Source organism: Bombus vosnesenskii, unplaced genomic scaffold, assembly GCF_011952255.1.
Source record: "Bombus vosnesenskii isolate JDL3184/JDL3185 unplaced genomic scaffold, Bvos_JDL3184-5_v1.1 scf7180000013444, whole genome shotgun sequence".
Lineage (NCBI taxonomy): Eukaryota > Metazoa > Arthropoda > Insecta > Hymenoptera > Apidae > Bombus > Bombus vosnesenskii.
The window spans coordinates 1,051,384-1,070,582 of NW_022883055.1; the positions used below are offsets into that span (position 1 = coordinate 1,051,384).

The 19,199-nt window shown below is 38.6% G+C and overlaps 1 protein-coding gene across 12 annotated transcripts in view; it reads right to left on the bottom strand.

Moving 5' to 3' along the window:
- LOC117238234 (longitudinals lacking protein, isoforms A/B/D/L-like) overlaps nucleotides 1-17,446 on the bottom strand; it is a 91,689-nt gene extending 74,243 nt beyond the window's left edge. For 9 of the 12 annotated variants that reach the window (XM_033502986.1, XM_033502994.1, XM_033502990.1 and 6 more), the window contains exons 1-5: nucleotides 14,416-14,614; nucleotides 13,216-13,595; nucleotides 12,901-13,144; nucleotides 12,423-12,600; nucleotides 5,052-5,192 (exon numbers count right to left, since the gene is read on the bottom strand). In XM_033502986.1, the coding sequence (XP_033358877.1) occupies nucleotides 5,052-5,192; nucleotides 12,423-12,600; nucleotides 12,901-13,144; nucleotides 13,216-13,595; nucleotides 14,416-14,589 (1,117 nt within the window). In that variant the 5' untranslated portion in view covers nucleotides 14,590-14,614. Of the gene's footprint in view, nucleotides 1-5,051; nucleotides 5,193-12,422; nucleotides 12,601-12,900; nucleotides 13,145-13,215; nucleotides 13,596-14,415; nucleotides 14,615-16,132; nucleotides 16,290-17,255 lie in introns of those variants that run through there. The other 3 variants (XM_033502987.1, XM_033502988.1, XM_033502983.1) reach the window with 3 other exon arrangements.
- Between the last annotated feature and the right edge of the window lie 1,753 nt (nucleotides 17,447-19,199).

Genomic DNA, 19,199 nt, shown 5'->3' on the forward strand with positions numbered 1-19,199 from the left:
GTTTCCACAACATTTACAGAAAAGATACTCTACGCACTGCAAATAACGTGGCGCAACGCCGGCTCTACTTTTCGCTTTACCTACGCACGCGTTAACGTGGAGAATGGAATATATCATTGAGCCAAGATAGCAGCTTGAAACGATCAAACTGTGATAGCTCGTTTCGTATTTCCCCAAAAATACCGGCAGTCCAAGTACGCAAAGGTACATGTTGCGACAGATGGTTGAACCATCTAGGTCAAATTAAATATAATGGCGTGCTATTTGGTTAGGGTAGAATCGAACGCAATATCGGGTGCAAAAAACACGTTCCATACTATGCGCAATTTACATCAATATATATTTATATATAATTATTATGAATAACATAACATATCTGTTTGCGCCGTTTGCATCTGCTCCCAAGAACCTTCCATCCACCATCATTATCCCTATTATCCACTCACTCACTCATTCTATTCACTCATACCTATTCTTAGCTTTTATCCTTGCTCTTCTGTATAAATATATATCCCCATAAATATATATTGTGCTAAACTACTGTTAAAATTGGTTGATAATAGTAGATCCCTCATGTACAAAATACGATCTTTAAAAGGAAATAATTTTATTAAAAAAAAATAGATAGGAGGTTTGCGAAGAGAATATTTGTAAGAAAAAGAGAATATCATTAAAGAAAACTAGAAGAATTTTATACATTCTGACCACCGAAAGCCTTCACATTTTTGTGATAAAATCTTCCAAAAAAAAAAAAAAACAATGTCTTACTTTGAGTACTTCCTACCTTTCACTTTAAATTATTTCCGACCTTACAATATGACTTTTTATATCTTGTAACTGTAAAAAATTTCTATTCGTGTAAGGCTAGTGTTGTTTCAAGAATATGTTAAATACGATGAATCTTATAAGTCACCGGCAACCTTTAAGGCAACAGCTACTGCGTTAACTAATATTTCGTTAAAACCTCTTGTACGATATTGTTTATACTTTTCCAGATAAAGGAAATATTGAACGGCGCAAACAGAAATTGTAAAACAGCATGAGTCAATCACGGAACGTGTTAAAACACAGTAGAAAATGTGAAACTTATATTCAACTAAAAGCTCCTTCAAAATTTTAATACGATTCGACGCGAACAATCGATTCAAGGTAACAAGTCTCTGACGACAAAACCAACGACCTTCCCCATCAATGCGAGTACTTCTCAAATCTTTTTTCACCAATTAACTTTCCGTACGCGAGAACATATAAAAAATGTGCGAGTCATATTCCATTTGACAAACAATCCTGTCATGTCGTAAGAACGATTGATTTCGAACTAATAGAAAACGAATGCCAAGTTTTTTCGAAATCAAGAACTAGCATTGACAGAGAGGCCGCTCCTCTCTCTCCGAAGTTACCTTGCTTCCCGCGTAGGATCACCTTTCTAGGCGACCATGTACGCTTCTCACCTAACGCCTCCTTCGACGATAATAAAAAAAAAAGAAAAAAGCGGCAAGAGGAAATCCTTGCCGTGTTCGCGTGAAAAAAGTTGCCCTTTCTGTTCTTTTTCTGCTACGTATATCGAAATTTGTTACCACTAATCGAAATCCTCAATGATCTCTCCAAAAATATCTCTCCTTTTTCGTTTCATTCTGTTCTAAAAAAAGTTTCTTTCATACTGAAACTACGGCTCGTATCCCGAAAAATTTGTTCAACAAGAAATGGCGAAAGAAGTTTTCGCACCAAAGGGTCCGCCAGTTTAATTTTCTCATTTCTCAATGTCCTACTATGCGCCCATCTTTATATACGAAGCAGCTTTGCGCTGCATCTGCCACCAGCAGCTGCATAGTTACTACAGCAGATGCACCAGCCGGAGGAAATAACAGCTGCACATATCTTTTTCTTTCCCTTTCCCTCTTTTTCTACTCAGCTTTTTTCCCTCCTGTCCCTTTCTCTTTCCTACTCTCTTATACATATTCGAAAATTATCTAACGAGTTGTGCTTTGTCGATCTCAAACAATAGAAGTTATCGTCATATGTCTGTAATTCGTACATACGAATAAATAAATAAATAATAAATCTAATAATTCTAATAAATAATCTAATAATTCTAATAAATCTAAATCTTCTAATAAATCGGGATTGTATAAATTCTTAACATCACGACTATATACTCCTGTAGATTTATTGAGCTCCGAAGTAACCTATCATCGTGAGAATCCGAGTACATATTTTACTTCCACGAAGCTACGGCAACATAAACGTTATACCGCGCAGACAATCGACCTAACATACTTCGACCGTTCTAAGAATCAGGTCTATTGCCTGTTCTATTATTACAATGTTATGCTATATTATACAGAAACGATACGAACATGCAATTGATACTTTCAGAAAATATGTATTTATTTTATTTATTTTAAGCCTTGTTAAATAATTTATATATGATACTCAAATTCTATTCACGAAAATATGGTGTACACTTTTGACGTATCTTATTATGTACTAATTCTTAAAACAAAAAAAGTGCACTAAATACACATATATACATATTGGGCGTCGTTCGTAAGAAATGTAAGAGTATTTTTTCCACTCGCTGTATCAAAGGCTTACTCCACAAGTTCTCACGTATACTCTGACCGCAATACAAGCTTAGACAGTCGTGAAAGGTTCGTATTTATCGGAGTAATATGTAATTCCAACCATTATGATGAATATATGAAACTGCACATACGATACGTATTCGCGAATAAGTGGAGTACTAAAAATCTCCTAAGTTATAACAATATGAAATTCAAATTAATCCTTTCACTTAGGATATTAATTATGAGCAATTTATACGAGATTGTGTTTAAATTGATCTTTGCTAGAAGAACCTCGCCAAGTTATCTATGTATATGGAACATAGTTTTTCTGAATATATTGTAAAAGGGAACGTATATTAATACGTAATAATGATTAACATCAAGCCAATACTTTGAAGTTCCAGCATCGTTATCGCCCTACACCACTCGGTTTCGATGTGACCACTTCAGTAGCCATTTCGACCAGTACATGTGCTCTAAAGTTTTAAGATGAATTGTCGCGATATAATAAATTCTTCTTTAATTAGACAGTTTGATTAGCTACAAAAATTCTAGTTATTGCGCTCAAAATTTATAATTTCATCATCTTACATCAACTGAGATATAATAGAATTGTCATATTATACGAACTTCGTTTCAACTGAATGAAATTACTAGTCAATTTTTGATCCTAGAACACCATCCACAAGTTACGAGTTTTAACAATGGAGCTTTAAATAAAAAATAGATAGAAAACCGCACAACAAAAATTTAGTATTGTCCCTTGGTATGATAGCATTTAGAACGCTCGATTGGGCAAAGTGTATAGTACTCTTGCGTTTTCTACATACTTTATGAAATCTGCATGATATCTCTGGTGGAATCTTTTTGTCCCTGAACTTTGAATTTTTTTGAAGACGATGCTGCTTCAAATTCATGGAAACCCCTTGTGGTTGATCCGCACAACACGTTTCTTAGTACTTAATACAGAAGAGGTTGGTTGACGTCTAACTTGATTGCGTTATACGAATATTCACGTGTGTCCGAACCAAAGATGCAACGATATGAAAAGAGCTGATCTAATCGAACAATAAAATGGTTAAGACCATATATAGTTATATAATGCCCATCTTAAAATAAATACGATCAAATGTAGAAATAATACTTTTATGCAAAGTGCAAAGGATACATTTATATTCTCATACTTAACCGGTACGGAAAAGGTACACCAAATTTAAGACTTTGAAGAGATACTTTGGAGAGACTGCCTATCCGCATCGAATTCCGCGCGTAATTCTATACGATTTTCAATAGATAGATACTTAAAAACGAGAACACACCTAACTTCTGAATATAAATATCACTTTTATTACTTTCTGAACTAGGGCACGCAAACACCTTTATTACGCGGATCTTTTACCTATTGTTATCTCACACATACGCGCGCGCGCGCGCACACACACATACACGCGCACACACGTACCCTTTTCCTAACCTATTCCTTTGATAGTATTATTTTCTCGTATAGAATATACGTAACCACGATAATTTACTAACGAGAAAGTAAGGCACAGTACCGATCATATTAGAGAGGGTATATATACATACATACCTGTATGTATATAAATAGCAACTACTTGTTCGTTACGCGCGCGGTTTGAAAGAAGCGAGGAGTTTCGTATTTCCTTTGGTCGGTGGTCGCGGAGGAGAGTTCCTCCGTACGTTCCAAGTTTTCCTCGCAGAGGAGAGAGAGGTCGTGCAATATCGCGTTGCGAGGCCAACGATAAAGACTAGCCGCAGAATAAAATGAGGGGAACAAGGAAAAGATGTAACGGAAACTGTTATAAACATGAATGTGTGCCAGCATATCTTGCACCACCGACCAAACCATAAGATAGTTCGAAACGACAGAAGATGCAATAGAAGTAAAACGATGGTGGCGAATCCTATGTTAACCTCGTAACGTGGTATCGCGATAGAAATAAAAAAGGTTGAAAAAGATACAAGGAACTTTGAAATTAACAAGGAGCTACATGCCCTGTATAGGAAATGAAAAAGCTCTTTCAGAGACCGTGCTACTCTTGAACGGACCCCGGCTGCTAGGTTGAACCACGTTATTCGACAGTGAAAAAAAATGTAAGTCCTGTCATACCTGCGCAATAGGCACTTTTTGCAATTGAACGCCTAACATAACTCGTATCATCTTTATTCTATAGAAAAATCTATCCAAATCCAAAATATGTTTTTATACGAAACCACTTTCGATTCATGGTTTGTCCAATAATCGACGAAACTGTACAAGCAAATTACGAATAATTCGTAAATACATTGACAATATATCCATTTACTCATTTGTTCCTACATATGATTTCCATTATATTTTACAAATGCAAAGGTTTAGTTTTCCATCAATATCAACGCTTAAGTAAGAGAAAGTTGCGTCAAACGCGAGTGCCTATTGTTACAGCGGGCAGGATCTAAAAAAAATGATATGGGTGAGCCTACCTTGAGAGTCGCGATGGGCCTGCGCGGCCTCCTGTGCTGCTAGAAAGACTTCATCTGTCGTTCCTGGAGCTCCTGCCACCGAGCCCACAACTCCTCCCGCGTTACTTCGGTCACCGGTAACGTGCCACGCACCTATACCTGCTAACGAAACAAAACAACCGTACTCATAAAATCTTTTTTCATGATGTCAATAGTACACACCAAATACTTTTTATATATAAAACACGAGATGAAATTAAGTACGGAGACAAAAAGGATAACTATATAATCGCTATGAATTGTGCGTTATCACATCGATAAATCAACAAAATACTAGGAACAAAGGATAACTTTATTATTCTTAGCTTTTTCTCATATTCAAACAAGAACATTGAAAATACTTCTGGAATTATCCGAAGTAGTGAAATACAGGGTATCAGTGATATCAGAAATCTCATACACATCCTCTTATAGAATAAGTACACTCGGCAGTGTCACATATAGTGTAAAGTAGCACAACAAACCCCCTAACACTCCCAGTTTCCCTCTATTGTTGCGAGAATGATGTTGCGCAAATAACATTTTACATTCGTATTAACACGTTGGTCGCCACATCACCCATATCTGGGTGACGCTCTTCTTGTTCGGGTTAATTAAATATATAATATTATGTATAGCATATACAACATAAAAATATTAAAAACATATTATACCATATTCTTCATTAATTTATATTCTTGATAAAATATATTATGCTATGTCGCATGATATTCGTTAAAACATTCCAAACACATTTGGGGCGATTTTGAACACTTCGAACAATATGTTGTAGTTTTTTTTACGTTTTTTCTCGCTTCTTGGCGTCCGACAGTTTGCCTCTTCTTCTCGTAACATAGGGCGCACATCCTTCTTATAGGCTTGCCCTGCTGATTTTTACGAATCTCCAAATGGTGGAACACCTTGTTCCATGGTTGTTGTTGATGGTTGTCGGGCACAGTATTTTCTGAGGACACATCGGACCATTCGGAAACGAGAATTTCCCGAAATTTTCTTATCTTTATTTTTTTTGTTTGTAGCTGTTTGGTACACAATACGAGCATTTACTATAGTTGTTCCTAAGAGTAAATTTAGTGCTAATTTCCGCTACCACTCGATGCTTTTCCGTACCGTAGTGGCATATAAGACCATCAGGTCACTTCTGTCGATACCAGTTTTTTCATTATTGTACACTATTCTCCTCACTTTCAAATATATTTTCACGTTGTCTACTGAACATTTTGAGGATGAAAAAATCACTGATGTGCGTCTCACAAGAAGTATGCTTCTCGACTAAATGAAAAATCTGGGAAATCTGCCATGAGATCCCTCGGAATACTCTAGCCGGCTCTATACTCTAGCTTATCGCTTTCTCCATTTCGGAACTAAATCTTTTCTTTACAATGGATCGAAGGCGATAAGCAATGAATTCGTGTTTACGTTCTGCATACTGACGGTCGGATTTGGGCCCCGCGGGAAACTTAAACAAATTACGCTGGACGACCAACGTGTTAAACTCATTGCGGTCGTTGTGCTCATGCACGCACACTCACACACACGCACGCACACACGCGTGCATACATACATACGAGAATGTACGACGAATTCTTGATATACCTCAAATACTTTTTCCATAATTAACCCCTTAACCCACAACCACGAGCATAGCCCATAGTACGATGATCGGGTCAAACGTAAATATTATGGGCATAGCCTGTAGTAGATGATCGGACCAAACGTAAATATTACGGACATAACATATAGATGATCGGGCCAAATATAAATAATAGCGGCGGCGCCCTCATAAAGGTATAAATATTTGTGAAATATTTGATAAATAATTACAACCTGATGCAATAATTATGGTAGATATAAATACTACAAAAAGTTTATTTGTACAAAAATCAGTAATACAAAATTAATAATCTGCAATGGTGTGATACACTTCGAAACATTCTAGTATATGTAAGGGAACTTTGCACTTCTTACACTCCCACGTTGTTTCTCTACGTTTTTTATATTTTTGGCAAACTCTACAAGGTTTTGACGGTCTTAATTTTGATGATGTTGGGTCAATGTGTTTTGGAAAATGAGCCCAATGCCTCGCGTGCAGTCTCTCTGGCATGATCTCATCACAAAATCTTTCTCTTGAAAACATCTTGTAGGGATGCTCCTCTAGAATTTATGAAAATAAATTTCGATGTGTGAATGTGACCAAAAATAACTTGAAACTGATCACGATACGAAGAGATAATAAGAATATATCACGAGCCTTGTCTGTGCTATTTATGGTGGGGCAAATTACAAACCGCGACCGTCGTACCACGAGCGATGCCCATAATATTTACGATTGGCCCGACCATCGTACTACACAAGTCGTGCGAATGGCTGGAAGGCTGCGCGAGCTTGTTTACTTTTTCGGCCAAAAATTCTCCAACGTAAATCGTAGGTTAAAGGGTTAAAAGACTACGATAACACTTAGGACAAAGTAATACTGATCGTTTTTAAGCTATTTCACAGTCTGGCATTTTGTACACTCCTTATCGTACTTCAGTTCCCACAGTAATAGTGATTAATATAAATTTTAATGACTACTCTATAACAAAGATAACACGACTACAAAATGTAATGAACAATTAACGAGATTTCAATATACTGCTTAGATATTATCGGTACCCTTGATATCCTCACAACGAAGCTCAGTTTTTGAAAATTGTTTAAATGTACCGATAAAGAAAAGGAATTACGTCTAAACGTACATACATATGCCATTCTAATATGCATAATATACGACAATAATGAAAGAACTAAGCACGTGATTCTTTCAGTACATGACGATATTTTTAAGAAGGCAGTAATAGAAAATCCAGAGTCAAATAAATGAAATGTAAAGGCCATATTTTCTTATCTCACAAAATTGATTAAATACCAAAGAGACAATAATTTGAAAAAAATAAACATTTTTGCTCACGCGACATGAAGCATCCCATACATTTGTGTTACTTTGAAAAAACCTGCGATATGTGTAAGGACGTTTTCTAACAATAATTCTGTCTGTCTCTCTCTCTCTCTCGGTCTCTCTGATAATTCCAAGAAATTGCAAGAAAACACGCATAAGTACTATCAATGAAAAACATAAGAAAATAAAAAATCATTTAAGGGGGTGTATTAGAATAAAAATGAACAGTCTTTATAGAAAAATGAAAGAAAATTGAATAAGTGCCCAAAAATCTGAATACAAGCCGCACACTTATTCAGTCAAGTTATTAAACAGAATAATAAATACGATTCAAGATTTTGCCAAACGAAGAAAAGAACAATGCGAATGAAAGAAGACATCGATGAGACGATACTAATGCAACGATTGAACTTCATTTTTCAATTTTGTTCGGTGAAACTTTCACCGATGTAATTTTGAAGTTCCTTTGATTAAAAGAATAACAAATACGTTAAATAGGTAAATGTAAATTAAAGTATATCGTATTTGACCTTATTTTAACACGTTGACGCCGACGTGCACCATCGGCGGGTCACGCGTATCTGTCCCGTGGGGCGGCGTGCATCGCGATGAGTCACACATGTATTTCACAAAATATATAGTACAAAATAGGTTTATATTATTTTATCTCAATATTATAAGCAGCATACAATAGTAAAAACATAACAATTCAATATTATAAACTTAACATAATCATTTCCTTCTTTCATGCAATTTTTTAAAACATGTTAGACAGAGTGTCGGCTGGCCCTTACAAAGATCACAATATGTTGTTACTTTTTTGGCTCTTTTCGCGGCATACGCACTACCTTTTATTTTAGAAATGCGTTTATAACATTGTTTACACCGCCGTCTCGTTTTGCTCGCGGGCCCTTGGTACGACTGCAGAAAATGTAACTGTTTTTTGGACAGTACTTCATTTTCACTTGGCATTTCTTCTCTGTTGAGATTCACTGTACCTAAAAGGTGATCAATAATTTCTTCGCGAAATTTTAAGATTTTAATACTTTTAGTGCCCCATTTTCTATGTACACACCACGCATTTACGAGGCAAGCCCAGCATATTAATTCTATTACAATTTTTTTATACTATTTTACGGTTCTGCGCAAACAACTATAATAGGATGGCATCTGATCGAATAGATCAACCCCCTTTTTAGCATCATTATAAAAAAAGTGGCTGGCTTTAATTTACTATTTTTCCCCTGAACAATAACGCACCTGTGATTTTTGGAAGTAGCTACCACACATACTGGCCTTTTGTCAGTCCATTTTAAACATTTAACGTAACCTAACACTATTTTCGTCGTACATGTTCCTTACGCGCGCCGTTGTTCTCCAACGAACATGCATGACTATTCTTTTTTCCTGTGCAGAATTGAAAAATTTTTTGATTCGCGCTATGAACGTTTCTTATAGAAAAATGTTCACAGAATTGCGTGCGATGGTCAGAATTCGCGTCAGACCTCTACTTTTTCAGAAAAATTGAGAGGAGTACAAAATTAGGGTCAAAGCTGGTCTCGTCAACCTTACTTAACACGTTGACGCCGGCGTGATCCATCGGCGGGTCACGCGTGTCTGTTTCGTGAGGCGGCGTGCCCCATTGGCAGGTCACACGTGTCTGTCCAGAGGGGCGGCCGATGGGTCACACATGTATTTCACAAAATAGATAGTGACCCAGCGCTGCCCCACGCAGCAGACAGTGAATTCGGGCGCCGCCCCACGAAGCAGACAGTGAATTCTGAATGAATGAAAACCATGAATATCGGCGCCGGCGTCAACGTGTTAACATTTATAGATATATGCAAACAGATATTGCCAAACTATCGTATATCAATGCATTAGTTGAAGTTCACGGAATCGTATAGCTTTTGTAATTTTGCTATAAATTGAGGTCAAAGTTGAAAAATTGCAGTCGTGTCTAATGCGATCCTGCGCCGCCCAACGAAGCAAACCGTGCATTCGGGCTCCGGCTCACAGAGAAAACAATGCATATCGGCGATGACGTCAACGTGTTAATCAAAATAATTTCAAAAATGCGATAGAAGTTTAATTAAAAAGGAGTCAAAAAATAAAAATGTGTTACCATTGAATTAGTAATTGCCTCATTGACATTTACAATCGGATCAAAGGTTACGCCACTCCACTATCGAGCTTCGCAGTATATCGAAGGGAACCCTCCCCCGAATGGTAAGGATGACTAGCGAGCACTTGTTGTAGTTCGTTTCGGGCACTTATCCAATTTTTAATATAATGTGTGTGTATGTGTTTATATGTGTATATATAATCTAAAATAAATATATATATATATATATATTTATAATCAGACACGGAAATGAAAATACAAGAAAACAGAGCAGAATAGAATCGAACGGTTCACTGTCGATCAATGGCATATTATTATTCACTGACAAATCTCGATGCTATCGGACATTATATAAACTACACACGTAAAAGCATACACCACACTAAGGCTGTCTAGGCTGGATCAGGTTACTAGGTTGTTGTCTCCATCTCCTTCTGACGACGTTCAACTTTTTCAAATAGAATTGCAGGGTTGAACGATTAATGCCGTACATCTCTGATGCCTGAGTGGTGCTAACTCCCTGTTGTAATATTGCATCCAGGGACATTTTAACCGAGTCTAAACTATACTTTCTGCCCTGTTTTTTTTCCAGCGATTTAAGCAACGCGCCTACGTCAACATCTGTGCGCGGCCGCCTCATATTCGGCCCTTTTTTACATTCGAGGAAATGAGACGCCCAGAGGGCACCGCCATCACCACCCATCAAATTCCCTCTCGACCGAGACCGCGCTCCCGCCCCCCCACCTGCAACGAGGAAACCCAAGCTAGTGTCGGCCGATCATTACACGACCCGTTTAACATTTAACAAACAAAAAACGAAACGTTCGCATAACTGAATTTCAAGTCATTAATGAACGAGTCCCTTCCTCTAATTTAATTTTACATTTTAAATTCTTAAACCCATGTTAGTGTGATACATTTACATATATATATGTCGGAATGGCGTTGAGGATAGGGTTGTCGGTGTTTGATGAGTCTTCATTGAAAGTGGCCATCGTTGCGGTGTGACGAAGATACGATTTATTGACACAAGTATGGATAACACAGGTTCGACAATCTACCACGGCGGTTAGACGTCCGCGACACTAGTGACAATGGTCTCAGGTTCGATAACGAATCCGCGGTCGACGGGATGATAGATGAACGTACTCACAAAATCTAAGTCGGACGCGTAATATTCACCGGTCGTAAGGGGTTACTCTTTTCATCGATGAGATCGCGAGCGAGAATGAATTTCCCGTCCCAATGATGCCACAGAGGAAAACTATAATGGGGTGTGTCTAAGGACACGAGATCATCGGATTCGTCGAGAAAAGCCTTCGTTTAGGAAGTAAGGGAAATTGGCGTTGCTGCTAATTGGTCAATCTCCATATCGGTGGTTAGAAAAAGATGCTAGCCGCCCTCGAGGGAAAGTTGCTAGTGAGAGACGCCGCTCGTTGAAAATGGATCTCCCTTATTTTCCCGTAGTTGGGACAAAGACTATTTGTCTATTTGAAGGACTTTAGCTAGCTAAATCTTAAGATTTATAAGGGACCCTCGGGCTAGCTGAACGTATACTGCGGAGACGCATCGACATCTGGCAATCATCTTACTCGAAGAGTAGGGTCTGCGTGTGGCGAGCTACGGGACAGAGACCGTTGGAATGTTTACTGTCGAGTGTTACAACTATTTCCTTTTTAAGGAGAGCTATAGAATTACTCCATGCCTTTGTTAGACAAGGCGTGCATCCCTTGACCGCGGCTACGTTGGGCGACAGACTGTCGCCTCAAGCCAAAGCTCACCGTCACTAATGTCGAACAATTACAATTGGATTGAATAACTACAATAGTTTAGTTACAGTTATAGTAGACTTTAGATTGCAATGTTGCGGGGCTATCCGAAGGTTCCGGTGTCCTTTCATCTCCGACATATATATATATATATAAATAAATCCTATCCTTTTATCAAGCTTATTTCACTCAGATGGAGAGAGCAGCTATGCTTCGATTCAAAGTTTCTTTGAATCGAAGTTTTGCTGCTGGACTACATACATGCATAACGTCTGCACAACATGGTATCATTTCTCGCATAATTTCGTATGGGGAACTCGCCGTACGTGAAACTATGTAAGTATATATCTGGACAACAAACGAGAATTCGAAACGTATGCGCACAAAATTTGAAATCGACTCGCATATCGCGTAAATTCGTCAAAATACCCTGTATTTCGCTACTACGTTATAACGAAAGAAGAATAAATAAAATATAAAAATAATACGATTGTTCAACTTACCAGGATGCTGGGAGGGGTCGTGGGATGGGCCGGCTCTATTGTTATCTTGTTCCATCTCGTTCAAATCATTCATGTCGTCATCCAGCGTCAGATCTTCGACGCTTTCTTCTGGATCTTCGAGATATTCAGACTTTGGTTCAATGAGATTATCACTTGGTTCGGGCTTTTCTAGCGGCAACTAAGGGAAAAAATCATTTTATAAGAAACAGTATTTCTCTTTGTATCATTTATCTATTTAAGTATTGTCAAAATACATAAAACATTATGTGAATTATTAGAATCATGTATCGCACCGTTTCCACTCTATAAGATCAAGTAGATATGACATCAAATAGTAGGATTAAGTACGATATCATTTGCTCTACCAACAAGCGAAAGAAACAGTATCAGTAGACAACAGCTTCCATTAGGCGTTGGTGAACAATTAATATACGATCTCATACGGTAAAAATTCAACGTCGAATTTCACAAGGCTCACCTGTAACATTTCATCGGCAGGTTTCGTCAGCTGCGTCATTAAGGCTGACCTGCCAATGGAATCTGTGGGGTCTGCATGTGATTTTTCATCTGCTACGGGTGCAATTCCAAGCGCAGGGACGCCCATTTGTTGAGGCATGTCACTTGAATTCGAAGCTTCGTGATTTTCTACTGAATTATCATCACCTATACTTTTTCGTCTAAATCTTTTTCTTTTCCTTGATGTGGGACTTTGGGAACCTTCCCTGTAAAAATAACGAGAATAATAATTTTATATTCTCAACGAATGACGAATGAAAAATTCCAACGTTCTTACCTAGAGGACAAACCCTTCGGTATTTGAGGACTGGCAGAGTCTTCAGGTAAATCCCCCAGGGAACCTTGCGACACACCCTGCCTAGGAACTTTGTTCTTTTCTATCGTAAGACCGGAAGACGAAATTGGAATGTCGGGCTGTGATGTTTGCGGAACGACCTTTTGTTGCCTAGAATCCGTCTTACTGCTACCACTTGTTTTACTTTCCGATAGACCTTTAATTTGCAGAGACTCGGCAGCTTTAAGGAGTGCTGCCAATTGGTCTTGGGAGATATTTACTTCTCCCCTGTACATATAGTCCATCATTGCTTTTAATTCTTTAAACTTAACATCTTTGAGTATAAAGACAGGATGCTTGTCATAATGTTCACTGAGGAGCCCCTATAACGGAAATATTTCCATTAAACCTCTGAATTGCACAAATTTTATCAAATACTTTGACTTAAATATTAATAGATAATAATAATAATAAACAAGTAGATGTCACATTAGCAAATTAACAGTCGAAATTAATGTAGAAAAGTCAAATAATACTAAATAATTGAATTCAATTTCCTAATTCAAAGATGTATTGCTCCTTTATACACCCCTCCTCCCACATCAGGGTAAAATCCCAGGGCAAGTGCCCTGGAAATCAGCCATCTTGCTTTCTCTGTATTGATTACCAGGAGGAACCAGGAGGGGGTTTGGGCTTTCAGTCTCCCTGCCTCTCTGGCTTCTGCCCAGGCCACATTCAACAAGAGCAGCCATCTTGTTTCAATTTGAGGTTCCCCCCTTTTAGCTTGAATTCCAAAATTTCTTACAATTCGAAGTACGATGAATAAATGAAAAAGATACATCAATACCAAAAAAAAGGCCTAAATTTTAAATAACCAATGTCTTTGATACTCTCGATCTGATCTCGATCGAATTTTTTTTCTATTTATCAGCAAACTAAATAGCAGTTATACTTCGTATATGAGAATCAATACATAAGGTGTTCAATCTCTTAACAAGAAAAAATTCAAGACCATGAAACAATCTTAAATTCAACCAAGCCTTATTAACCAAGTACGAGTATTGGATGTAATACAATGTAATTGACAAAATACAAACAATAATAATAATAATTTAAATAATAATAATAAAATTAATCGCGTAATGGCAATAATAATGAGATAAAAACGATATTGAAAGTAAAATATTCGCAAGATTCACTCACCTCAAAATAAGGACTGCACGCAGACAGAACTACCTTATGGGCTTTCAGGTATTTCCCCTCAGCTGCCAATGTGCAGTCGACAAGCGTCCCGCTTTCGAGAAGCGTGTCGAAGTTCTGGATCAATGTACTCTGATGATTATTCCATCTAAGGCAGAACTGCTGGTCGTCTTCCATTCTTTCTGGCTTCGTTCCCTCGTTACTGAACAAGGAAGGAAATATTCAGGATAATGATGAACCAAATAAATCCGTTTGTCCGTTCAAGATGATCGACCGTGCTTAATGCTATCTAATTATGTTGTGTTGAATTAACACGAACATCGAGGCGGATGATTTGGAAATAAAAGGCGAGACCAATGATATCTATTACTCCGGTTGATATGTGTAACCACGATAAAAGCTCCGCGAGGAAGCAGCAAAGCTTCCAAAATGGCCGTACGGTGCAAGCGCGTCGGTCGAATTGGTCTTCTGGCCTTTTCCTTTGTGCGTGTTCTCATAACGGTAATGGACGATTTGGTGGGGATGATGCAGAAGGACGCGCAAGCACTACGCATGCGCAGCTGCGCCCGACCTGCGCATTTAACTTGCGCACTAGTTCGAGGCCCCTGGAATTCAGGGACGTCTGCTGGATATTCAGTACCCTAACGATAATATCAAATTTCGAAAAAACTCCGCATTAAACCAGTTGTAATGAAAATAACTAATGATACGATGATCGACATAACAAACTGTATATCAGAAGATACTGTTAGAATAAAACTGGGAAAATAAAAAAGGCTATATTATCCCCAATATAAATACATAAATGCCCTAGTATTAGTATCAAAATATTTTGCGAGCGGCGCTGGTTTGTAATTTTTCTATCTTTATTCGTCATGCGACAGCGTATCAAAATTGCATACCATATAAATATATAAACATCACTTGGAACAGTAAAGCACACAAAGTTTGATAGGACCACTGAAGAACCACGATAAAGTTTATCTCTCAGGTAAAAAGGGTAACACAATTTATATACATCCCCGAGGTTTACATCACTAACGCGCAATAAAATGGAAAATCGATTGCTCTCTTCACATGCGCAACGCGTAAATCTCTCAATGGAGGGGATAACATAATGCATAACATAAGTATACAGATACTTGCGCGTAAAGATTAATACGAAATAAAGGGAAGTGCATTCACCACGGCTTACGTCCGATTGCGTAATCTATTTATATTGTTATCTCGTATTGAATGTTACGTCAGATGACGTCGAGCAACATGTGCGAAACAAAAACAAATTGGCGACAGATAATTTTTCAATCGCGAATCGACTACCAACCGGCGAAAATGAACCATACACTTTCCTCATACCGCCACCAGAAACTAGAAGAGGAGAGGAGAGGAAACGTGGTTCGCAATATGGCCGCCCGCGAGGTCGCGCCCGGACAAAATGGCGATAGAGGAAAAGTTCACAAGAAGAAACAAGATTTCAGATCGATATCCGCTATTCGAATTTCCCGTTAAAGCATCGTCTGGACGAAAACATCAAAATCGCAAACACTTGCTCCACTGGGAAATTTGTTTTGACCGGTAACTAAGCAAAAACGATGTTTTCTTAAAAGTACGGAGAGGATCCGCCCGCGCCATGTCACCCCACAAGAAGATTTCCCGAAATTTTCTAAAGATTTTCACCGAAATCGAAAATAAATAATTGACTACTTGTTATAACACTCACCTAATATGGAATATAAAACAATCTAATATCACAGCAACGGGATGGGTGATAAGTGAAAATAAACTGCGTAAGCGTCCGAACTCGGCGTGCGCCTCAAGCGCTGCCCTTTACAACAATGGCGTAGCCGACTGCCTACTTGGTTGCCTCTATGCCGGCCGTCAGAGAGCGCAGGCTTCTCCGGAAGAGGGAACAAGAGAAGAAAAAACGCGAACGAAACTAACGAGCATGCGCTCTACTCTTACAACCTATCACGATCTTTGCCGTGATTGGAAACTACAGCCAGAGGACGCTAACCGACAAAATACTTGCTTTTTTTATTTTCACTTAACAGTTTACACAAACATTAGACGTTTGACATAATGTTCAAGCTACCAGGAAAAAATATCACAGATTACAATTCTGTTCTGACAGACATGTTCCTTTTTATTTGAAAAGTCAATGGAAAAATGTTTGACACAATAATACAACAAAATTGTTTTATATTAAAACAAACATCACGGAAATCACACACACTGTTTAAATCTGCAGTGCATAATTTATGTATGACATTATGCAGTTATATCATTTGATATAAAGCAGCAAGAAAGAAATATATGTCAGTTGCGAATGACTGATCGATAGAAAACGAGATGTGAACGAGATGTTTGAATTAGAAAATTTGCTTAATATATTCAAGTATAATGATTTATTCATCATTAGAACGATAGGAATGACGCGTAATTAAAATTCATGAATGAATGATAAAAATCATAAAGTATTTTGTGTGTACGTCATCCGGCCCTGGACCACAACCTAGCACGCGTAACGTAATGGCCGACTTTATACACTTGACCGAGGCAAAATGGCGAAAACCGTACAAAAATACATGAAAAATGATAGCGATTGCATTCGAATTAGCAGATAGTTCATATAAATCGCAAACGAAATATTCCCATCATGATATTCCAAACACCACACACACACTCTTCCAAGATCACGCGTGTATGACGAAGATACTTAGGTACTGCCCATCGGTTTAACAGCGCGACCTGATTTTTTATCAACTTTTTAGGACGATAAACTTGCCCGAAATTGAATATACAATTGAAACATAAATCAACGGATATGTATACAAATTACTCACCTATATTGGCACAATCTAAATATCACAAGAGGAAAACTTGGAAAAAAACTACACGTCTTGTCCTCAGCGTACACTATCCGAGCGCCGTGGCTTCTTTTTACACAATGGCCGTACTTCTACGCGTAACGATCGACCCGCTCTGCGAGGGGATAGCCGGGATGCTCGGAAACAGTGTGCTTCTTATGGGGAGACGCGGCGCAGAGAATTCAACTCAGTGTTGTGCGCATCAAGCTACGAATAGTGGGGTAAAGAGAACGGCCGGTTAACACAGGACCGTCGAAAGACTCTTAGAACCTTGTGATCACTTTCGTACAAAAAAAGATTGATAAATATAAGCGAAAAAGCTTATCGATCAAATAATTGTTGATTCTTTTTTTATAGAAGAATAAATTTGAAAATACATGCTCTATGCCGAAATTTTCCATAGATATGATATATAAACGTATAGGAACAGCGAAGTCCTGTAGTAACAACCGTTTGCAACGTTACAATATACGATACGCGTTGAGATTTGACGCAGTGATCATCATTTTCTATTAGATAAACGATTTTCAAAAAATAATGATTAGAGTTAGGATAAAGAAATTGACAAGTTGTAAAGAAGAAAGTTGATACAATCCTGATTTTTGCCGGTTGAACATTATAGCAATTCGTGGTGGTGGAAGGGGTTTGCGTGAAGGTAGTGGGGAGAAAGGCAGATTTCCGTTCAGGGGCGCGTTTACGGCGGCGTAGCGCAGCCGGCGGGAGAGGCGAAAGGCGACGCGGGAGAAGTGGAAAGCCGGGAAGAGTGAGCCGACGAAGGGAAGAATCGGGGTCCACAACAAAATCGCTTAATCGCTTTGCGCCACCGTCCGCAACGGAACACGGGTCGTCCGCCGCCATCACGGTGCCCCCTAGTGTGCATTTATGTCTTTCTCTTTTTCCATCTTTCTCCGTGATTCGCTACGCCACTTCGTGTCGCGACGTTTTCACGGGCAAACGGAGAGTGACAACTGGCAGTCGTCAGCGCAGTACGTGCTTTACGCGACGACTGACAATAGTCCGTGTGTCATCGCGTGAACACGCGTTTTCTGAAAATTCTTCGTAAGACATCTTTCTGCGCGGAGTTCTCTATACCAAGTGTCATAACTATAGCAAAAGTGAGTGTCTTCTGCGAACCTTGGCACGGAGTTGCCAAACATCAGCCAAACTTTAGTTCCAGTGGTGATATTATTCGCGGGCCAGGTCATGGTAAGGTAAGAGCAATTATAAATTTCTATACTACGACCTTTTTTAGCCTGTTCACTCTTATTCATTACATCTCACGATCGCATCTTAATTATTCCTTTTGTTCGAGAACAAACGCATAAATATACACATTAAAATTCTACTAGTTTCATGTCGCTACTTGTTATTCCGACATATCGCGTGTATACATGCGTTACTGAAATGTATTGAAAGATATATTGGCTCTGCGAATAAGAATCTGTAAACGATAGCCGTATAGAGAATTGGGTGTGAAAATTCTGTCGATCTTCCATAAGCGACATTTTATATCGGATATATGGCTCGCGCGTATTGTTTTGACTTTCATCCGCTTCACCTATAGTCCCAAACAGCTGGTCAATTCGGTGTGCGTACTTGTATAGGTGTGCGTGGCAATGATCCACGACGTTTAACGACCTGTCGCATTCGGAAAGACGAATTACACGTCCCTCCACGCGCGCCTCGTGTCTTCTCTCCATGAGGATTTGGAACAGTTGCCGCGTGCACGTTCGAATCGCTGTCGCCGATTACGGTAGGTCACGTGCACGATAACTGTCCAATAATCAACGATTACGTATGCGCAGGAAACACTTATTTAATGTTTGCGCGTACTCTGTAGCCATATACGAAGGAAAACACAACTAGTATCATGTCTTGGTGCAAAATTACTCGTAAAACGTAAATCGTGCACCAATAATT